The sequence below is a fragment of the Pseudophryne corroboree genome, chromosome 7 (genome assembly GCF_028390025.1).
Source record: "Pseudophryne corroboree isolate aPseCor3 chromosome 7, aPseCor3.hap2, whole genome shotgun sequence".
Taxonomy (NCBI): Eukaryota; Metazoa; Chordata; class Amphibia; order Anura; family Myobatrachidae; genus Pseudophryne; species Pseudophryne corroboree.
The window spans coordinates 406,773,207-406,797,453 of record NC_086450.1 but is presented as its reverse complement, the minus strand read 5'-3'; the positions used below and the strand labels follow the sequence as shown (position 1 = coordinate 406,797,453).

At 47.0% G+C, this 24,247-nt stretch overlaps 1 protein-coding gene across 5 annotated transcripts in view; it reads right to left on the bottom strand.

The window, feature by feature from the left end:
* IFT140 (intraflagellar transport 140) overlaps window positions 1-24,247 on the bottom strand; it is a 364,909-nt gene that overhangs the window by 245,566 nt on the left and 95,096 nt on the right. For all 5 annotated transcript variants that reach the window (XM_063934664.1, XM_063934666.1, XM_063934665.1 and 2 more), the window contains 6 exons: window positions 16,667-16,758; window positions 15,797-15,903; window positions 13,959-14,104; window positions 13,675-13,878; window positions 11,632-11,704; window positions 3,514-3,605 (listed from right to left, as the gene is read on the bottom strand). In XM_063934664.1, the coding sequence (XP_063790734.1) occupies window positions 3,514-3,605; window positions 11,632-11,704; window positions 13,675-13,878; window positions 13,959-14,104; window positions 15,797-15,903; window positions 16,667-16,758 (714 nt within the window). The remainder of the gene's footprint in view (window positions 1-3,513; window positions 3,606-11,631; window positions 11,705-13,674; window positions 13,879-13,958; window positions 14,105-15,796; window positions 15,904-16,666; window positions 16,759-24,247) is intronic.

The following is a 24,247-nucleotide window of genomic DNA, read 5'->3' as shown; positions in this document are numbered from 1 at the left end:
TTAGAAAGGGGTTCAATTATTTTAGGTTCAGAATGGGCCTGACCGAACCATCCGGTTTTGGTACCACAAAAAGGTTCGAATAGTAACCATTGTTCAGCATGTGAGGTGGTACTGGCACAATGACCTTTGCCTCTACCAGCTTTTGGACAGCGTCTTGTAGTACAGTGCTGTCCTCCAACAGAGTTGGCAAGCCTGACTTGAAAAAGCGATGAGGAGGAAGACTTTGAAATTCCAGCCTGTATCCCTGAGACACAACATCTACCACCCAGGGATCCAGGCCGGACGATACCCATACATGACTGAAGTGTCTGAGTCTCGCTCCCACTGCCCCACCGCTGGGGCGTGCAGTCCGCCGACATGCGGAGGACTTTGGCGTACCCGAAGGGTTTACCCATGCTTTTTCAAATATAGCATTCAATTCCTTTGACGCAGGGAAGGAAAACGAGGCTTTTTTATTTTCAGTGAAAAAAGCCTCCACAACCTGCTCAGGTGTGGTATCATTAACATTTAACATATCCCTGATAGCCTCTATCTACAATTGCACCCCCTTTGCAAGAGATGCGGACCCCCGCAAAACATCCCCATCACCATCTGTAGTGTCAGAATCGGTATCCGTGTCGTCTTGTGTGACATGCACAAGCGCACGTTTGTGGGGGTATATAACGGGGCGTCCTGAGGTACCAGAACCAGGTCATACTGCCATAGAGCTCTGTAATACCTGGGTTGCAGATTCATTACTTGCAACCCTGTCAGAAATCTGAGAAATCCAAGATTTGATAGAGGAAAACCACTCTGGTTCCCTTGCTGGTATCTGTGCTAAACCAGTGCTATCCTGATTACATGGAATGGGATCATCCTGGGAGGATAAATCCACTGCAGCATATGACACAGTGTCCCTGGATATAGCTAAAGGAGACCACCAAACACTCCACACACACACACAGGTGGGGGCAGACAGAGTTCCCCCCCCCAAGAATGGCGAGAGACACAGAGATCGGAGCCAACCCATACACAGCGCTTTCAGCAAAGGGAGACCCCTTGTCAGCGCAGACTGTGTCCCTTAATAGGAGACACAGTCGGTTTACAACCTCCCCTCCCCCTTCTACCGTGTACTGACGGTTGGAACTGACAGTTGGAGCTGCTGTGGAGGGACCTGTGCTTCCATCCAGCGCTGTGCAGGCAGGAAAATGGCGCTGGAACACTGCTGGGTCCGCTCTGATGAGAAGCTCCGCCCTCTTAATGGTGCTGTCTTCCCGCTCTTCATAGATTATACTGGCCTGAGGTAAAACTTGCTGGCTGAGATCCGCAGACCCCGACAGACTTGTGGACCAGTGTGGGGGTAAGCGCTGGCTCAGGGCGCCCCTCACAGCGCCGCACCATGTGCCTCTGAACCTTCTCAGGAGCGCAGTTAATACTGCTCTCCCTCCCTGTGGCCGCCATCTACACACCGGCCCCCCGCTTGCTAGGGGGGTCGGTGACTCACCATTTCAGCTCTGTAAGGGTTTGGCGGCATGCTGCTGGGGCGAGTGGTCCCCTGTGGCGGAGAACGATCAGACCCCTCTGGAGCTCAGTGTCCAGTCAGCGGAGACAGTGGCTCAGACCCCGCAGGGCGGACACTGCTCCCCCCCTTAGTCCCTCGTTGCAGGCAGGCTGTTGCCAACAGCCTCCTGTAAAAAAATAAACTCTAAAAATAACTTTAACTAGAAAAGCTCTGTAGAGCTCCCCTAGCTGTGACTGGCTCCTCCGGGCACATTTTCTAAACTGAGTCTGGTAGGAGGGGCATAGAGGGAGGAGCCAGCCCACACTCTCAAACTCTTAAAGTGGTAATGGCTCCTGGTGGACCAGTCTATACCCCATGGTACTAATGTGGACCCCAGCATCCTCTAGGACGTAAGAGAAATGCTTTTCTCTGTATCCAAGTGTCCCCCAGTGGTATCACGGATAAGTCCAATTCAGCTGGTGGAAACTGATACTATGGGGTCCTCCCAAAACTGCCTCTTTGGGTGGGGATGCTCACAGGGCTGACCTGTAAAGTCTTGTAATCGTATGTACTAATGACCGTGAGGCTGCAGGCAGCAGTTTAGCTGAAGCTCCATACTGACCACAAAGCCCTTACTAATCTAGTAGAATGTGATGGCTGTAAGGAACAGACTTCCCTGCTCCAATACAAGCACAATGAATGACAGAACTAATCCATCTGGTAATAATCAGATGAGACGCTAGCAAACCTCTATTAGTAGCATCATATAGAACCAGGAGATCATCAGTCTTCCTAAACTCTAGTGCTTCTCTGACATAAATCCTTAATGACCTGACAACATCCAGCAAGTGAAGACATACTACTGTACTTCCTCTATACCTCTGCTCTGATTGGCTGACAACCTGACACAGATGTCTACTCTCGGTGACCACTGCAGAAGTAAAGTCAAATAAATAGCACATTCAATTCAAAGAAAGAGCAAAAGTAAAAAAAGCACCCTGTCCTGTTGGGCTTCCTGCAGGATGGGTATACAGTGGAGATCTTCAGTTTGATTGTATTTGAAATGCCAAAGTACTTAATGAGGCTTTGTATCTCCCCATGGTACCAGTGTCTCCCAATTGGATGAATGCGAAAAAGAGGGTAGGATCCGGTTATACAACAAAGTCGTGGCAAATAATGCCCCAGTTATTTCTGGCTGTCAGATGTTGTCATTTAAAAAAAAAATAAGATACCCATATAAATATAATGCTCTCATCATAGTACGGAAGGATATCTCACTTTTCTCTAGTACATTGTGCTTTTGTTGTCAAGATAACAGCTTCATCATGTGTAGCTAACAAACACGAGAAGACTTACCACAGAACAAGGTAAAGCGTGCAGGTAAAACTGTCTAAGAAATAATAGATAAGATACAATAGGAATACCTAGTTATTGAAAAACCAAACATTTCTCTGTGCAAATAAATATAAACAATTATCCTGTGTAAATAACTATATACTATTGGTGTGGAAGTTATTAGCCAGACCTTCATGAGTTAAAGAGATTTCTGTCCGCCTATGTCCACAGCAGGTTGGGTTTGAAATGCCGTCTGATAGGACGCTAGCGGTCAGAATACCGACCGTGGCATCCCGATGATCAGAATCCCGACAGGGGAAGGTAAGTATACTTACCTTCCCCTAATGGCCCCCTAACCCTAACCTCCCTTCATGCAGCCTAAACCTACCCCCCTTCCCCCCCTGCAGCCTAACCCTAACCCTCCTGGGATCCCGGGTGTCGTGATGCCAGCGCCGGCATTCCGATCAGCGCCGGGATCCGGTGACAGTAATCTGACAGCCGGGATTCCGTCCACAGCAATAGTGCATAAAGTCTATCTGAAGTTCTTAATCACAGGACTTGCTTTTCTTGTGTCCAGATATAGTATCAAGCACGTCCTGCTTTTAACCTTATAGGCAGTGGTGAAGGTGGGAAAGACCCTGAGTAACATAACAGTAAAAATGAATCCGGTTTATAACCATCTTTATATATAGACTTACCTGCAGAGTGCGGATCTGGACCTTACCAGGCTCTACAGTGTAAATGTTCTCCTCGTGTACCGCCAACACCGGAGACTCACACGCAAATGAGCCTACAGACAGATAATGATCACATGGCAGACGGTAACATTATCTAGCAGCATTCAGCAAGTAACAGAGATACTCCAACAATTTAGTGTAACCTCAACAAATATTAGGGTGGTGTCATTAATCAATACAAAAAGATGACTGCCAATATAATTTGTGCATGGGCTGGTCACACCATATAATGCAGAAAATAAGATTTTACTTACCGATAAATCTATTTCTCGTAGTCCGTAGTGGATGCTGGGGACTCCGTCAGGACCATGGGGATTAGCGGCTCCGCAGGAGACAGGGCACAAAAATAAAGCTTTAGGATCAGGTGGTGTGCACTGGCTCCTCCCCCTATGACCCTCCTCCAAGCCTCAGTTAGGATACTGTGCCCGGACGAGCGTACACAATAAGGAAGGATTTTGAATCCCGGGTAAGACTCATACCAGCCACACCAATCACACCGTACAACTTGTGATCTGAACCCAGTTAACAGTATGACAACGTAGGAGCCTCTGAACAGACGGCTCACAACAAGAACAACCCGATTTTTTTGTAACAATAACTATGTACAAGTATTGCAGACAATCCGCACTTGGGATGGGCGCCCAGCATCCACTACGGACTACGAGAAATAGATTTATCGGTAAGTAAAATCTTATTTTCTCTAACGTCCTAGTGGATGCTGGGGACTCCGTCAGGACCATGGGGATTATACCAAAGCTCCCAAACGGGCGGGAGAGTGCGGATGACTCTGCAGCACCGAATGAGAGAACTCCAGGTCCTCTTTAGCCAGGGTATCAAATTTGTAGAATTTTACAAACGTGTTCTCCCCCGACCACGTAGCTGCTCGGCAGAGTTGTAATGCCGAGACCCCTCGGGCAGCCGCCCAGGATGAGCCCACCTTCCTTGTGGAATGGGCCTTGACAGATTTAGGCTGTGGCAGGCCTGCCAGCCACAGAATGTGCAAGTTGAATTGTGCTACAAATCCAACGAGCAATCGTCTGCTTAGAAGCAGGAGCACCCAGCTTGTTGGGTGCATACAGTATAAACAGCGAGTCAGATTTTCTGACTCCAGCCGTCCTTGAAATATATATTTTCAATGCCCTGACAACGTCCAGCAACTTGGAATCCTCCAAATCGCTAGTAGCCGCAGGCACCACAATAGGCTGGTTCAGGTCAAACGCTGACACCACCTTAGGCAGAAAATGAGGACGCGTCCGCAGTTCTGCCCTGTCCGAATGGAAAATCAGATATGGGCTTTTATACGATAAAGCCGCCAATTCTGACACTCTCCTGGCTGAAGCCAGGGCCAGTAGCATGGTTACTTTCCATGTAAGATATTTCAAATCCGCCGATTTGAGTGGCTCAAACCAATGGGATTTGAGAAAATCCAAAACTACATTAAGGTCCCACGGAGCCACTGGGGGCACAACCGGGGGCTGTATATGTAGTACTCCTTTTACAAAAGTCTGGACTTCAGGAACTGAAGCCAATTCTTTCTGGAAGAAAATCGACAGGGCCGAAATTTGAACCTTAATGGACCCCAACTTGAGGCCCATAGACAATCCTGTTTGCAGGAAATGTAGGAATCGACCCAATTGAAATTCCTCCGTGGGGGCCTTCCTGGCCTCACACCACGCAACATATTTTCTCCAAATGCGGTGATAATGTTGTGCAGTCACCTCCTTCCTGGCTTTAACCAGTGTAGGAATGACCTCTTCTGGAATGCCTTTTTCCCTTAGAATTCGGCGTTCAACCGCCACGCCGTCAAACGCAGCCGCGGTAAGTCTTGGAATAGACACGGTCCCTGCTGAATCAGCTCCCGTCTTAGAGGTAGAGGCCACGGATTTTCCGTGAGCATCTCCTGAAGTTCCGGGTACCAAGTTCTTCTTGGCCAATCCGGAGCCACAAGTATCGTTCTTACTCCCCTTTGCCGTATAATTCTCAGTACTTTGGGTATGAGAGGCAGAGGAGGAAACACATACACTGACTGGAACACCCACGGTGTTACCAGAGCGTCCACAGCTATTGCCTGAGGGTCTCTTGACCTGGCGCAATACCTGTCCAGTTTTTTGTTGAGGCGAGACGCCATCATATCCACCTTTGGTTTTTCCCAACGGTTCACAATCATGTGGAAGACTTCTGGATGAAGTCCCCACTCTCCCGGGTGTAGATCGTGTCTGCTGAGGAAGTCTGCTTCCCAGTTGTCCCCTCCCGGAATGAACACTGCTGACAGTGCTATCACATGATCTTCCGCCCAGCGAAGAATCCTTGCAGCTTCTGCCATTGCTCTCCTGCTTCTTGTGCCGCCCTGTCTGTTTACGTGGGCGACTGCCGTGATGTTGTCCGACTGGATCAACACCGGCTGACCCTGAAGCAGGGGTTTTGCCAGGCTTAGAGCATTGTAAATCGCTCTTAGCTCCAGTATATTTATGTGAAGAGACATCTCCAGGCTTGACCATACTCCCTGGAAGTTTCTTCCCTGTGTGACCGCTCCCCAGCCTCTCAGACTGGCATCCGTGGTCACCAGGACCCAGTCCTGTATGCCGAATCTGCGGCCTTCTAACAGATGAGCACTCTGCAACCACCACAGAAGAGACACCCTTGTCCGTGGCGATAAGGTTTTCCGCTGATGCATCTGCAGATGCGATCCGGACCATTTGTCCAGCAGATCCCACTGAAAAGTTTGTGCGTGGAATCTGCCGAATGGGATTGCTTCGTAAGAAGCCACCATCTTTCCCAGGACTCTTGTGCATTGATGCACAGACACTTTTCCTGGTTTTAGGAGTTTCCTGACAAGTTCGGATAACTCCTTGGCTTTCTCCTCTGGAAGAAACACCTTTTTCTGAACCGTGTCCAGAATCATTCCCAGGAACAGCAGACGTGTTGTCGGGGTCAACTGAGATTTTGGAAAATTCAGAATCCACCCGTGTTGTTGCAGCACTACTTGGGTTAGTGCTACTCCGTCCTCCAGCTGTTCTCTGGACCTTGCCCTTATCAGGAGATCGTCCAAGTAAGGGATAATTAATACGCCTCTTCTTCGCAGAAGAATCATAATTTCGGCCATTACCTTGGTAAAGACCCGAGGTGCCGTGGACAATCCAAACGGCAGCGTCTGAAACTGATAATGACAGTTTTGCACCACGAACCTGAGGTACCCTTGATGTGAAGGGCAAATTGGGACATGCAGGTAAGCATCTTTTATGTCCAGGGACACCATAAAGTCCCCTTCTTCCAGATTCGCTATCACTGCTCTGAGTGATTCCATCTTGAACTTGAATTTTTGTATGTACAGGTTCAAAGATTTCAGATTTAGAATAGGTCTTACCGAGCCGTCCGGCTTCGGTACCACAAATAGCGTGGAGTAATACCCCTTTCCCTGTTGTAGGAGGGGTACCTTGACTATCACCTGCTGAGAAAACAGCTTGTGAATGGCTTCCAATACCGTCGCCCTGTCTGAGGGAGACGTTGGCAAAGCAGACTTTAGAAACCGGCGAGGGGGAGACTTCTCGAATTCCAACCTGTAACCCTGAGATACTACCTGCAGGATCCAGGGGTCCACCTGTGAGCAAGCCCACTGCGCGCTGAAATTCTTGAGTCGACCCCCCACCGTTCCTGAGTCCGCTTGTAAAGCCCCAGCGTCATGCTGAGGGCTTTGCAGAACCCGCGGAGGGCTTCTGTTCCTGGGAAGGAGCTGCTTGCTGCCCTCTCTTACCCTTTCCTCTGCCTCGGGGCAGATATGACTGTCCTTTTGCCCGCTTCTTATAGGACCGAAAGGACTGCGGCTGAAAAGACGGTGTCTTTTTCTGTTGGGAGGGGGTCTGAGGTAAAAAGGTGGATTTCCCGGCAGTTGCCGTGGCCACCAAATCCGATAGACCGACGCCAAATAATTCCTCCCCTTTATACGGCAATACTTCCATATGCCGTTTGGAATCCGCATCACCTGACCACTGTCGTGTCCATAAACTTCTTCTGGCAGATATGGACATCGCACTTACTCTCGATGCCAGAGTGCAAATATCCCTCTGAGCATCTCGCATATAAAGAAAAGCATCCTTTAATTGCTCTAAAGTCTGTAAAATACTGTCCCTATCCAGGGTATCAATATTTTCAGTCAGGGAATCCGACCAAACCACCCCAGCACTGCACATCCAGGCTGAGGCGATGGCTGGTCGCAGTATAACACCAGTATGTGTGTATATACTTTTTAGGGTAGTTTCCAGCCTCCTATCAGCTGGATCCTTGAGGGCGGCCGTATCAGGAGACGGTAACGCCACTTGTTTTGATAAGCGTGTGAGCGCCTTATCCACCTTAGGGGGTGTTTCCCAGCGCGCCCTAACCTCTGGCGGGAAAGGGTATAATGCCAATAACTTTTTTGAAATTAGCACTTTTCTATCTGGGTTAACCCACGCTTCATCACATACATCATTCAATTCCTCTGATTCAGGAAAAACTACAGGTAGTTTTTTCACCCCCCACATAATACCCCTTTTTGTGGTACTTGTAGTATCAGAGATATGCAAAGCCTCCTTCATTGCCGTGATCATATAACGTGTGGCCCTACTGGAAAATACGTTTGTTTCTTCACCGTCGACACTAGATTCAGTGTCCGTGTCTGGGTCTGTGTCGACCGACTGAGGTAAAGGGCGTTTTACAGCCCCTGACGGTGTCTGAGACGCCTGGGCAGGTACTAACTGGTTTTCCGGCCGTCTCATGTCGTCAACTGATTTTTGTAATGTGCTGACATTATCACGTAATTCCATAAACAAAGCCATCCATTCCGGTGTCGACTCCCTGGGGGGTGACATCACCATTACCGGCAATTGCTCTGCCTCCACACCAACATCGTCCTCATACATGTCGACACACACGTACCGACACACAGCAGACACACAGGGAATGCTCTATTGAAGACAGGACCCCACTAGCCCTTTGGGGAGACAGAGGGAGAGTTTGCCAGCACACACCCAAGCGCTATAATATATATGGGAACAACCCTATATAAGTGTTGTATTCTTATAGCAGCTTAAATATAGTAATATCGCCAAAAAAAGTGCCCCCCCTCTCTGTTTTACCCTGTTTCTGTAGTGCAGTGCAGGGGAGAGTCCTGGGAGCCTTCCTCACAGCGGAGCTGAGCAGGAAAATGGCGCTGTGTGCTGAGGAAAATAAGCCCCGCCCCCTATTTCGGCGGGCTCTTCTCCGGAGTTTGTGAGATCTGGCAGGGGTTAAATACATCCATATAGCCTCAAGGGCTATATGTGATGTATTTTTTAGCCATAAAAAGGTATTATATATTGCTGCCCAGGGCGCCCCCCCAGCGCCCTGCACCCTCCGTGACCGCTGTGTGAAGTGTGCTGACAACAATGGCGCACAGCTGCAGTGCTGTGCGCTACCTCAGGAAGACTGAAAAGTCTTCTGCCGCCTGCTTCTGGACCTCTTCCATCTTCGGCATCTGCAAGGGGGGTCGGCGGCGCGGCTCCGGGACCGGACTCCATGGCTGGGCCTGTGTTCGATCCCTCTGGAGCTAATGGTGTCCAGTAGCCTAAGAAGCCAATCCATCCTGCACGCAGGTGAGTTGACTTCTCTCCCCTAAGTCCCTCGATGCAGTGAGCCTGTTGCCAGCAGGACTCACTGAAAATAAAAAACCTAAAAACTTTTTCTAAGCAGCTCTTTAGGAGAGCCACCTAGATTGCACCCTGCTCGGACGGGCACAAAAACCTAACTTAGGCTTGGAGGAGGGTCATAGGGGGAGGAGCCAGTGCACACCACCTGATCCTAAAGCTTTATTTTTGTGCCCTGTCTCCTGCGGAGCCGCTAATCCCCATGGTCCTAACGGAGTCCCCAGCATCCACTAGGACGTTAGAGAAAAGGGCCTTCCTCTTGTGTAGTCAGAGGCAAGCACATGAAGTTGCGGGTCAAGATGGCAGTGACAGCAGGGGCTGAATTTGTTGGGGGCATTTCTCACTAAGCGCAACTACTTAGCCCACGCAGGCACATTTTTTTTTTAGTTTTACTGGGGTGTGGAAATATTACGCCCTTACATGTTATAAAGGGACACGTTTTACACATACTAATTGTATGTCTTTGGGAAAGTTCTCTTTGTCACGCTTTTTATTAACATTTATAATAGCACCAGCGTAATCCATTTATACTTGAGAATACAGTAACAAAACAAGACAGTATTAACAAAGAGACAAAGATCTGCTTGCAAGCCTGCAATGTGTGGGAAAACAGGAGTTTGATACATGTGGTTAAGTGCCACACAGTGAATACTGGTTCTTTGACATTGCAATGGGAAAGGTGCTTAGGGCCCGATTCAGACCTGATCGCTGCTGTGCGTTTTCACACAGCGGGCAATTATCGAACTACTGCGCATGCGTATGCACTACAATGTGCACATGCATCGCCAAACAGCGACAGGATGGTGAGAAAATTTCGATAGCATGGCTGTTTGCAAGGTGATTGATGGGAAGAGGACGTTTGTGGGTGGTAACTGCCCGTTTTCTGGGAGTGTCTGGAAAAACGTAGGAGTTCCCAAGCGTTATCAGGGCGGGTGTGTGACGTCAGCTCCGGCCCCGATCAGCCTGATTTCTTCGCACTGGAGGAGTAAGTGTTGAGCAACGCACAGACTGCACAGAATGGGGGAAAAAAAATTGCAGCTGTCCGCTGACTGAGGGGAATTTTCGCACAGCGTACACATGCTATCGCACACTTGAACGGGGCAAATTTTCACTCCCCCTGGGCAGCGACTATCTGAGGACAGTGTAATTTGCAGCACAGTGATCAGGTCTGAATCGGGCCCTTAGTTGGGCTCCTTTATATGAGCCGGTCACAAACCACTGTTGGTTTGAAAATCAGATGGTGGTTTGAGATGGAAAATCAATGTACATCCTGAATGTACTGGTGGAATACATGTAATAGAAGCCAACAAATACACCAGTGACATAGGTAATAAAGGCAGCCTAGGTTATCACTCTCATGAGCAAAACGGATATATAAATAAAGCTAAACCTAGAAGCATCTTAGAAGAATAGAAATGTGTACAGTAAATGAATACAGAGGGCGGTCATCGCATTGACTCCATCCACTATGTGTGTTGTCAGATGTGTGTGCAAACCAACAAAGTGCAGACTGATTCTCTGCACTGCCGACTCAACACACTGCAAATAAGAGCATTTCTCCCCAAATGGATTATTCTAGACACGTCCACTATTTTCCCATAAATCACACACAACTAAAATAATTTGTTATTTTATGTTCTCCTAGTTAAATGCCAAACCTATTACAAATTGGTTGCTTTGGATAAATTGCATTAGTGCATATTAATTTATGTCAAGATCACAGCAATGATTTATAAGACACATTACAGGGGATATATAATCTAATGAATAAAATTACCATAGGCTTTGTTGTGCAATATGTGTCCAGGAAGAACATTAGACAGCAAGTGAGAGAAAATGTGTCAGAGACAAGTGTATTTTTAAACTAGCTCATGCAACACCACCGTCAGCAATGTCAGTTCCTTCAGCTCAATGCTTCAATTACAGATTTTATCTAACATGGGGAGTTATTGGGCGATTCAGTTATCTGGGGTTTCTGGAACAGCCTTGCAGGTTACGGGTGGATATTCAATTGAAGTTGGAAACCGCCGTCTTGTCGGAAAGACGGCAGATCCGACTTTTTTCAGATCGGAAGAGGTTCCGACCTATTCAATGCTGCCTCTATTTTTCCGACAAGTCGGGAATTCCGACTTGTCGGAAAGCGCGTGTTTTGTCGGAAACGCAGCCAATTCTGACAGGTTTTAGCCCCGTTTCTGACAATGTCAATCCAACTTTAAAAAAAAGTTGGGTTGGCATTGTCAGGAACGTCCAAATCCTGTCAGATTTGGCCGCTCATTGAATACCGAGATGTCGGATCCCGTGATGTGTAGCTAATGATCTTTGCTCATACATAATAACCTAGGCTACTATGGAACCTTGCAGGTAATTGAATCACCCCCTTAGAGCCATAAAGCGGATCAACCTAGGGATGGGATGGGAATACCTGCGTTCCTCAGGGTGGGTCCGGTGAGTTCGTAGACTGTCACCTGTTTGCCGTTCCATACTGCAACAGAATCCTGGAAAATCACATGAATTTATATGGTCTTTGTTTACGGAATTGGAATCACATAGGCGATATGAGACATGTTTAATGCAAAGCTACAACGTATGTTTTCTTCATACATATTTCAAATGATACAACAAGAAAAATAAAAGTACTTGAGCAACCACACTGTGTATGGCAGGTAATAACTATGATACGATGTGAATTAATAAGGAGAGCGAGAGGGAGGGAGATACATGGATGGGAAGGGGAAGTTGTGCGTTACCCACAGTAGAAAAATGTCAGTGACATTGGTGGTTTTTAGCAGCCGTGCAAACTCTATGCCGCCTCCCACTGGGAGTGTATTTTAGCTTAGCAGAAGTGCGAACGAAAGGATCGCATAGCGGCGGCAAAGATTTTTTGTGCAGTTTTAGAGTAGCTCAATACCTACTCAGCGCTTGCGATGACTTCAGACTATTCAGTTCCTGTTTTGACGTCACAAACACGCCCTGCGTTCGCCCAGCCACGCCTGCGTTTTTCCGAACACTCCCTGAAAACAGTCAGTTGACACCCAGAAACGCCCACTTCATGTCAATCACTCTGCGGCCAGCAGTGCGACTGAAAAGCTTCGCTAGACCCTGTGTGAAACTACATCGATAGTTGTAAAAGTACGTCGCGCGTGCATATTGCGCCGCATGCGCAGAAGTGCCGGTTTTTTGCCTCATCGCTGCACAGCAAACGAATGCAGCTAGCGATCAACTCGGAATGACCACCATTATGCAAAATACTGGATGAGTCTTTACTTGAGGAGGGTCTGTTTAATAATAATATAAAATATAAATCCTTACTGTGTCTAATAACAGTCATACTTCCCATTAGCACACGACAACCATTCCAGTGTCCAGCAAATTCACCTAGCAAGTAAAACTGTACCATTCTCCTATAACTAACATTATAATCATAACCAGCAGATGGTCACTATGACCGAATGCACCATATCTTCCCTCTTCTGCACATATGAGCACATTCTCATAGCCAGGCTATATATGCAGCTATATACCTAGGCTAGTAATAAGACAATGTATTCACTATAAACAGCAAACTGTATACCGGTCCTTTCCAGCAATATATTGCATTATGACTGTAGCACCCTATCCAGTGCCAGCTATACAGTATATTGCATAAACCCCTCCTCCACTGACAGGCATATATCACACAGGAGGAAACAACTCTAATGTCCAGAGATAATCCTCTTACTCAGTAACAGGCATATATTGCAATGTAACACCACACCCATTGCCAGCTATATATTACAGAGAGATAAATCCTTTCACCGCTGGCAGGTACTTATCACACAGAAACTCCTCACCTGTCAGACAGTATGTACAGAGATAAACCCTTCCACCACTTCACGGCATATGTCACAAAGGTACAGATAGTACATCTTTCCTGGTCTAGACTCACAGCATACAGGGAACTTGAGAGCCACCTGGTCCTGTGTGACTTGGCCAGTGATGTACGTCCCATACCCCCCAAAAAAGTGAATAAGACGCACAAGCAGATTACGCTGATTTAAATGATATGTGGCATGTGTATATTCTGTGTGTGATAGCGCACAATTTTCGTATATGGAAATAAGATGTACCTTGCGTCCGCAGTATATAATAACGCTGGTATTTAAATGTTTATTTAAAATAATGGAAATTCACAACATATAACTGCCATCTCCAGCTATACATGGCACATATGTCTCAGAGAGATAGACCGAGGCAGATGGAGAAAGAGGAGGATGGATCAACCAACTCTTAAAATAGCAGAAATACAGTATGGGGGACTGTAATAGCCTGCAAGATGCAGACATCGGCATCATTCCAAACACCAACTTTACCGCCCATATGTCTGACTGGTGACATACAAAATCATTTTTAAAAAAGGGAAATAAAAAAATAACAAATCTTAAATCCAAGACCGAAGCAGCATAGTAGTCATTTAGTAATTACTTACTTTAGTGACGAAGACCCCTTTTATGTACATATCCGTCTTCAAGCTGTGGGTGACTCCTGTGCTGTAGTAAGTCAGGCTGAGCTGGGAAGGTGCCACCTGAATCGCTGCCACTTGTTGGTGGAAATGAGAGGACATGACGTGTTCACTGAGGACCAGAACAGAGCTGAGATTGTTCACAGCTAAGAGATTCTTGGATGATCCCCACTGCACCAAGACGACAAAGGGTGCGTTAAGCCGTCTTCTATCCAATGTTGTTTAGAGACATTTTTATGTCATTCTCTTACCTTTATTTGTGCTATATTGCCATCCAATTCTGTTGGGGTCTTAAGTTTCCAGCAGTCCTTCCCATCTGTTCTTAAGGACTTCCGTACATCAGTGACTTTGTGCCACATGGCCACCCGACCTTTACTAGTTCCTGCTGCCAGTGTTCCTGCAGTTCATAAACTCATCTCAGGTATGTAGGAAGCAATCTGGTGAGCTTGGATGCCCAGATTAACATATCAACTCCCTACTGTTGTTACTTATTTCCAAATAGCATAGAATTTACAAAATGTATTTAAAATATAGGAAATTGTTTTGATGAGGATCAGATTCCCTTATGCTCTATACTGAGTTTACAGGTGACCAAACGTACCAAATTCTGTAGAATTATCTAGTATTTCTAATAGTATGAGTAGGTTCCTTTAGTTTATGAAGCTCGCAGATAGATGGGGCACTGCTGTTTCTCCAGTGCTGTAGGATGAAGCTACTGACTGCATTTAAGAGAAAAGGAGTTCTAGAGTGTATGAAAGCACCCATTGGGCTGAGGCACAGTGGAGAAGGACCACAGGGCCTAAACTTCAGAAAACAAAAAAGGAACTATTTTTCCAACTAGATTGCTTTACTGATTTTCTCATGATGTGCGGATGCATGGAACATTAACTCCCAGAGTACCCCTGAAAGTCACGCAGATTGGCCGTGGGATTGGAAGCGCTGGCAACATATTTTCTGTGTACGAGAAAGGGATACGGTCCTTAGATCAACCTTACTTAGGCCGACAAGCAATAGGTTGACTACTATTGGTCGACATGCATTAGGTCGACACCTGCAAAAGGTCAACACATGAAAAGGTCGACATGAGTTTTTCGCATTTTATTTTCATTTTTTTTTTAACTTTTTCATACTTTATGATTCATGTGGACTACAACTGGGAAGAGTAACCTGCACGAGCCATGCGAGGGGAAATGGTGCCCTGATTGGGGTTCCCGGTCACTTTACGAAGAAAACAACACCCAAATAACAAAAAAAAACAACTCATGTTGACCTTTTTCCATGTCGACCTTTTCCATGTGTTGACCTACTGCGCGTCGATCTAAATAGGGTCGACACAACAAACCCATTCCACAAGATCGCATATGAAGGCTGAGGCATGCCCTGAAAATGGGTGCAACACATCTGCGTTTTTTGCTGCCACTCTCCGTTACCTCCCCCAAACGACCCCTTCCTGTCAATCACTCGGTGTATAAGTCCTCACTGAAAAAGGCATTGCAAAGGTACCTTGGTGCGTGCGCAGTGCGATCGCAGTCAGCCGATAATCGCACATCTGAGTGAATATTGGCATTGCGTACAAATCAGAATCAGACCCAAAGTTACTTATAGTGTACTAGGCACTTAGGATCAGAATTATTGTTACGAAGGTATGAAATCATAGATTAGGCAGAACGATGTGTGGTTTTTTTTACACAGGTTAGTGTCTCAGTTGCACACAGCAGATGCCCCCAATGCCAGTGCCCAGGGTACCCTTGCATTGTAATTTTATCGCGATAGCGATGAGACCAAGACGCATATTTCGTGAAGAAGTCAGTAGCGACACACGTTCATGACGCACCAAACAGGTCTATTTGGCCCAATTTGAGGATAGGTGCATGTGGACACATCTGTACATGATAAATAAGAACAAGGAAAGAAAGCTCCCACTGACCTTACAGTATAGTATTATATAATCAAGGGTCAAAGACTAATCACCAGCAAAAACCACTAATGTGACAGGCTTGCCAGGCAGCAGTAGAAAGTGACATACTGCCATACGCACAGAACCAGTCATACAGTAACTGGCATCTACAACTAAGCAGAGATGACTTACCTTTAGCAGCACAGTAAGAAATGCAGTTGATTACTTCTTCAGTTTCAAATCCCAGTTGCTGATCCAGAAACAGCACATAATTGTCATCCCGCTCCAAATCCCAGAATCTGAAAATTCATTTTAAGTATGACATCAATGCTGTCTGTGTGTACTAATAATATCTACCTATAGCTTACATACTATAATTTGCATTGTCACTGACATATGTTGACATAACATAAAAGGAGAACTTTTCAAAGAGTGATATTATAAACATTGTAATACAAGTGTCAGAGGCAGAGATGGCTCTCATGAAGGATGGCGGGCAGGCTATGTCGCAGGTTGTCTGTCTCTACCACTCAGCAGTTTTATAGCACAAAACTGATGTCATATTTAATAAACGAGCAAAGCACATTTAGCTGAAGGTAGTACATTTCAGTGGGAAGATGGTCTTCAAATCAGCTGGGGGACTGACCACTGTGAATTCGGTTTTCTATGTCATCCATTGGGGACACTGGAATCATGGGGTATAGGGGTGGAATCATGGGATACAGAGGTGTCTGTAAGAGCTTAGAACTTTCAGAAAATCTCAACATGCACAGCTCCCCCACCATCGGTTTAGTACGTAAGCCATCAAGCCATTGCTTACTTATCTAGCTTTTCATTTTTAAACATGAATGACCTCCTTAAGATGCTGGTCTGATCTTTAACATTGAAAATAATGATTTCCTTCCTTATGTTTTAAAACTGCCAGATCACCGCTTTCATCAGGGCATAGGGAGACAAAGAAGGTATAGGGATTTCCTTGAAAGACAAGCTCTTCAGAATAAAGGCTTCAGGACGAATATATGACAAGATACGCTGATCTCCCAGGATGTATTAGAGCATTACCTTATGACACTTTCGCCTGTTGCTGTAATCAGTAAAGAGTTTTCAACACAGATAATGTCAGCAGTCTTACCAATCCTCCCACTCAGCTTCACCTGTTAAGTAAAATCATTTGTTAATCAATTACACCAGGCACCAGAAGAGTATCTGCTATAACCTCCTAGCGCTACTCCCACCTCTAAGAGTTTTAGAGGTTTCTCTGACCCCCTCATAAAGATGATTTTTACTATATTTTCTTCTTTTGAGAAATCATCAAGATAATTATTTCATTTTTTTTTTTTACATATTCTGCATAGTCCTAATTTGAACTTTGATTAACTAGTAAACAAAATGAAATTTTTAGCCCTACTGTCAGATTGTAATTTATATATGGATGGTATATATTCACAAAAAGCCAAGAAGGGCACTCCACAATAATCATGGTACTTGCCCAGGTGGCCTCCTAGTGGATGAAAAATCCAGCAGACTATCCAAGCATAGTGAGGTGGCACTCACGGGAACTTAGTGAAGAAAATAACACACGTGACCCCAGGTCTAAATCTTAACACTAAGTTCCTGTGAGTGGCACCTTACTATGCTTGGATTGTATATGCTAAAGACGCATACTGAATATATCCCATATGCATGATATTTGGGTTACTAATTTACCACTGATCATCCCATAAAGAACAGAAGTCCATCGGGAATATAACTTACTGTCCCCTCAGGGCTGTGTCCTCTCATCCCTGCTCTTCTCCCTGTACACAAATGACTGCACCTCAGAGACGCAATCAGTAGAGATCATCAAATTTGCCAATGACACCACCGTAATCGGCCTCATCCAGGACGGGGACAAATCGGCCTATAGACGGGAAATAGATCAATTGTCCCAGTGGTGCAGTCACAACGACCTTGAGCTCAACCCCCTCAAAACTGTTGAGATGATAGTGGACTTCAGGAAGAAGTCTGCTAGTGCACCTCCGCTAACGATTTCTGACAGTGTGATATCGCTAGTGGACTCCTTCAAGATTCAAGGGACCACAATCTCCCAGACCTTAAATGGGAGTCCAACGCTGACGCCACTGTCGGGAAAACACAGCAGAGGTTGTTCTTCCTCAGGCAACTAAGGAAGTTCAACATCCCACAGAAGCTTCTGCTCCTCTTCTACTCCGCGATTGTAGAGTCGGTACTGTGCTCCTCGATACTGGTATGGTACAGCTCCGCCAGCGCAAGGAACAGATGTAGGCTCCAAAAGGTGATCAGAACCGCAGAGAAGATCATCAGGACCGACCTTCCCTCAGTCCAGGACTTGCAGAGCTAAAAAGCGGGCAACGAAGATAGTAAAGAACCAGCTACAACCTGGCCACAGCATGTTTAACTTGCTTCCTTCAGGCAGGCGTTACAGGTCCGTCCCCGCCAGGTCCACCAGATGCCTCAAAAGTTTCTTTCCCCAAGCGGTCCAACTGCTGAACTCCTGAACACTGACTGACTAGACATACATGTAACTCACTTGTGTCCCTACGGTATTCCGAACTGTATTACTTTACTTGCCCCCCCAGACCTGCCTATCTGTTACCTACTTCACTGTTGTATAGCAAACCGAAGACAAATTCCTAGTATACGCAAGTAAACCTGGCCAATAAAGCTGATTCTGATACACAGTCAATGTCAGGTAATGGTGTGAGGTTCCCCAACGCATGATGGAATCTTGAAGTTGGTGTGTTTATCATGTGATGTAGTCAGGATTCTGGCAGTCACCATTCCGGTGGTCACAATCCCAGAAGCAGCAACCAGATAGTCAAAATCCCAACGTTAAGTATTAGGGTTAGGGTTGGGCACCATTTGGAGGGGATGAGTAAGGTTAGGCTGCTGAAGGGGATGGTTAGGGTTAGGCTGCGGGTGGGGTGGGGTGGGTTAGGGTTACAATATTCACCAAAACGTGTTGAGATTTTAACAGTCGGGTGAAGCTACCAGGATTCTGACCACTGGGATATCATACCATACCCTTTATTACATACAGTATACACTATATTTTAGATCTTCCTTTTTTGGTGCACCATCCTTAATATCACCCACCCTTAGACACTGGAAGAGTGTTGGAACAACCCTCCTTTACTTTACACCTTTGTCGGAACTAGTAGTCAGCTCCTGTGTTCCAAACAGCATACCCCAAACCTCTGGAAGACCTTTTGTTTTTGGCAGACCATCTCCAAGCACATTCAGAGGACAGGAAATGCTTGTACCCGTGTGTAGATTATGGCAGTGGGATGAGGACATAAAAGGTGAACCCAATGTTTGGCATTACTATTGTTCCATATTACTACTAGTGCTGGGTTTTTCTACTGCAATTACTTATTACTACTGCTGTGCATATTACTGGTTTAAAACTACTACAGCATCCAGCAGGTACAGCTGCTGTACATTAATATATATAAACTACTGCTGTTGGCTACAATATTATGTATGGTATACTTAGAGTGGACTCTTCATTGTGGATTAGCCACTTTAGATGTGGTGAAGTTAATGACATATTTTCCCTCTTCCCTATGGGCAACTCAGGTAGAATCACTGTTGGCTAGCAAGTATTATAAGGGGCAGTCTACATTGCAAAGAAATCAAATGTAGATGATACTTAATCACTTTTGGGAAACCTCTGCTATTTAGTCAGTCTCACAATGGCCGTCAGCAAGACCTGTAAAATGACCTGCATTTGGTTCCCACTCCTGCTATAACAGCGGACAGAGTCCTGTAGACATGGCTGTGCATGAGAATCAGACTTCCTCTTTGTGGGTATGAACTGTATGTTACAGCTGATTGGACGAGAACTGTGGCCAATCCATTAAGTTGCCACAAACAAGACACACTCCAGTTCTAGGCACTTGAAAGACTACAACATTAAAGCTAGACTGACAACTCTAACTATGAAGCTGCCCCATTTCAGTAGAGACAACACACATCTCTTCTTCAGCTGCTTTCGTAATACAACTGCTGGCACACTTTAACTGCAGCAATGGATTTAAATGTATAACCGTCCCCACAGACTAATGCTATGCAGTTTATCCCACCTCTAATCTCATACAGTTACATGGCTTCAATCTCCACAATTTGCATAAAATATGTATCCTTTAAACCAGGCATGTCCAAACTGCGGCCCTCCAGATGTTGTGAAACTACATATCCCAGCATGCCCTGACACAGTTTTGCTGTCAGAGAATGCTAAAGCTGTGTCAGGGCATGCTGGGATGTGTAGTTTCTCAACAGCTGGAGGGCCGCAGTTTGGACATGCCTGCTTTAAACCATAGGTCTGCAAACTCGGTCCTCATTACCCCACACAGTGCATGTTTTGCAGGTCTCCTCACAGAATCACAAGTGAAATAACGAGTTTTATGGTAAGAACTTACCTTTGTTAAAGCTCTTTCTGCGAGGTACACTGGGCTCCACAAGGAAAGACATAGGGGGTGTAGAGTAGGATCTTGATCCGAGGCACCAACAGGCTCAAAAGCTTTGACTGTTCCCAGAATGCATAGCGCCGCCTCCTCTATAACCCCGCCTCCCTGCACAGGAGCTCAGTTTTTAGTTAACCAGCCCAATGCAGTAGCAAGAAAAGAGACGACAACGGTAAGTAGCCACATACACCACACTCTCACGACAGGAGAAGTGTCAGCGGCTAATGCCATACCAACCCAAAGAAGCTAAGTGCGTCAGGGTGGGCGCCTTGTGGAGACCAGTGTACCTCGCAGAAAGAGTTTTAACAAAGGTAAGTTCTTACCATAAAACTCGTTTTCTGCTGCGGGGAACACTGGGCTCCACAAGGAAAGACATAGGGGATGTCCTAAAACAGTTCCTTATGGGAGGGGACGCACTGTAGCGGGCACAAGAACCCGGCGTCCAAAGGGAGCATCCTGGGAAGCGGCAGTATCGAAGGCATAGAACCTTATGAACGTGTTCACTGAGGACCAAGTAGCCGCCTTGCACAATTGTTCAAGGGTCGCACCACGGCGGGCCGCCCAAGAAGGTCCAACAGACCGAGTAGAATGGGCCGTAATGTGAGCAGGAGCTGAGAGACCAGCCCTCACATAAGCATGTGCAATCACCATTCTAATCCATCTGGCCAAAGTTTGCTTGTGAGCAGGCCAGCACCGTTTGTGAAATCCAAACAGCACAAAGAGAGAATCAGATTTCCTAATAGAGGCAGTTCTCTTTACATAGATACGGAGAGCCCGTACCACATCCAAAGACCGCTCTTTGGGAGACAGGTCAGGAGAAACAAGTGCCGGAACCACAATCTCCTGGTTAAGGTGGAACGAAGAAACCACCTTAGGTAAATATCCGGGACGAGTCCTAAGAACCGCCCGGTCACGGTGAAATATCAGATATGGGGAACTACAAGACAAGGCACCCAAATCCGACACTCTTCTAGCTGAAGCAATAGCCAGCAGAAACACCACCTTAAGGGAAAGCCACTTAAGATCAGCTGAACCAAGAGGTTCAAACGGAGACTCTTGTAACGCCTCCAAAACCACCGACAAGTCCCAAGGAGCCACAGGCGTTACATAGGGAGGTTGGATACGCAACACACCCTGAGTGAAGGTATGCACATCAGGTAAGGTCTCAATCTTTCTCTGAAACCACACTGACAAGGCAGATATTTGAACCTTGAGGGAGGCCAGACGCAGGCCTAAGTCCAGGCCCTGCTGAAGAAAGGCCAACAACTTGGTTTTACTAAACTTGAAAGCGTCATAATCGTTAGATGCGCACCAAACAAAGTAAGAATGCCAGACCCTTAGTAAATCCGAGCAGAAGCCGGTTTCCGGGCCCGCAACATAGTTCGAATGACCACCTCAGAAAACCCTTTAGCCCTCAAGACGGAAGCTTCAAGAGCCACGCCGTCAAAGACAGCCAGGCTAGGTCCTGGTAGACACAGGGGCCCTGAACAAGGAGGTCTGGGCGTTGTGGAAGTAGAATTGGACACTCTGACGATAGACCCTGCAGGTCTGAGAACCAGTACCGTCTGGGCCACGCTGGAGCTATGAGAAGCAGAATTCTTCTTTCTTGCTTGAACTTCCTAATTACCCTGGGCAGGAGTGACACCGGAGGGAACACGTACGGCAGCCGAAACCTCCACGGCAGTGCCAGCGCATCCACGAATGCTGCTTGAGGATCCCTTGTCCTTGCTCCGAAGACCGGAACCTTGTGATTGTGTCGAAACGCCATCAGATCTACGTCTGGAAGGCCCCACTTTTCCACTAGGAGTAGAAACACTTCTGGATGGAGGCCCCACTCGCCGGCATGTACGTCCTGACGACTGAGAAAGTCCGCTTCCCAATTCAGGACTCCCGGAATGAATATTGCCGATATGGCCGGTAGATGGCGTTCCGCCCAATGTAGAATCCGTGAAACTTCCTTCATTGCCAAACGGCTTCGAGTACCGCCTTGATGATTTATGTAAGCCACTGTGGTGGCGTTGTCCAACTGTACTTGAACAGGACGGTTCTGAATTAAATGCTGGGCCAGGTTCAACGCATTGAAGACCGCCCGCAATTCTATAATGTTGATCGAGAGGAGAGATTCCTCCTTGGTCCACCGACCCTGAAGGGAGTGTTGCTCCAGCACTGCTCCCCAACCTCTGAGACTGGCATCTGTCGTCAACAGGACCCAGTCGGATATCCAGAAGGGACGGCCCCTGCACAATCGTTGGTCCTGGAGCCACCAGTGCAGCGACAGACGGACCTCCGGAGTCAATGAGATCATGTGAGACCTGATCCGGTGAGGCAGGCCGTCCCACATGGCTAGAATCAGCTTCTGGAGGGGGCGAGAATGAAATTGAGCATACTCCACCATGTCGAATGCTGATACCATGAGGCCCAGCACCTGCATCGCCGAATGTATCGACACTTGTGGACGAGAAAGGAAGCAACGAATCCTGTCCTGAAGCTTCAGGACTTTCTCCTGAGACAAGAACAACCGCTGGTTGTGAGTGTCCAATAGTGCTCCCAGGTGCACCATGCTCTGAGCAGGGACCAGGGAGGAATTCTTCCAGTTGATGAGCCACCCATGGGCTTGTAGAAACTGGCAGTCATATCCAGATGACGTAGGAGAATTTCTGGGGAATTTGCCAGGATTAACAAGTTATCCAGATACGGCAGTATCATGACCCCTTGACGGCGGAGTACCACCGTCATCACAGCCATTACTTTGGTGAAGACTCGCGGAGCCGTAGTTAAACCAAAAGGTAACACCCGAAAATGGTAATGGAGGTTGCCAATCGCAAATCTCAGGTATTGCTGATGTGACACTGCTATAGGAATATGCAGGTAAGCATCCTGTATGTCCAGGGAGACCATGTATTCCCCAGGTTCCAAGGCCAGAACTATAGAGCGAAGGGTTTCCATACGGAACTTGGAAACTTTCACAAACCTGTTCAATGCCTTGAGGTTGAGAATGAGCCGGGAGGACCCATTCGGTTTCAGGACCAGAAACAGCTGAGAATAGTACCCCCGGCCCCTCTGAGCAAGAGGCACCTGTACTATGACTCCTGTATCCAGGAGGGTCTGTACCACCGAATGTAGAGTGTTTGCCTTTGTCTGGTCCAACAGGACGTCCATCCGGCAAAATCGATGAGGGGGTCGGTGTTTGAAGGCTATGGCGTAACCTCGAGTGATGACTTCCTGTACCCAGGCATCTGAAGTGGTCTTCAACCATATCTGGGTATACCCTAGAAGCTGGCCCCCCACCCTAGGATCCCCCAGGGGGAGGCCCGCCCCGTCATGCGGCAGGCTTATCGGTCTTGGAAGCTGGCTGACGGGCCGCCCAAGCTCTTTTGGGCTTCGGCTTACCAGGTTTGGAAGTGCGGGCCTGCTTGTTGTACGCCTTACCTTTTGCTTTACCTGAAGGACGAAAGGGGCGAAAGGAAGTACCTTTAGCCTTCGACACAAAAGGAGCGGTACTTGGCAGAGTGGCAGTTTTGGCAGTAGCCAAGTCAGCCACTATCTTATTTAAGTCCTCCCCAAACAGAATATCTCCCTTGAAAGGGAGTACCTCCAGGGTTTTTCTAGAGTCCAGATCCACAGACCAGGATCTCAGCCACAATATCCGGCGAGCCAGGACTGATGTAGTAGAGGCCTTGGCTGCTAGGATACCGGCATCAGAAGCCGCCTCTTTAATATAGTGAGAAGCTGTGACAATATATGACAAGCATTGTCTAGCATGGTCAGAAGAGAATTCAGCTTCTAACTCCAGGGCCCATGCTTCAATAGCCTCTGCAGCCCATGTTGCTGCAATAGTGGGCCTTTGTGCAGCACCCGTGAGGGTGTAAATCGCTTTCAGACAACCCTCCACACGTTTATCCGTAGGCTCTTTTAGAGACGTGACGGTAGTGACAGGTAGAGCTGAGGAAACCACCATCCTAGCCACATGTGAGTCTACTGGAGGAGGCATTTCCCAAATTTTAGACAGCTCTGGCACGAGGGGACAGCGAGCCAGCATCTTCTTTTGAGGCACAAACTTCTTTCCCTGGTTTCCCCAGGGTTCCTGACGTATATCCACTAGGTGGTCAGAGTGAGGTAAAACTTGTTTAACCACCTTCTGACGCTTGAACCTATCTGG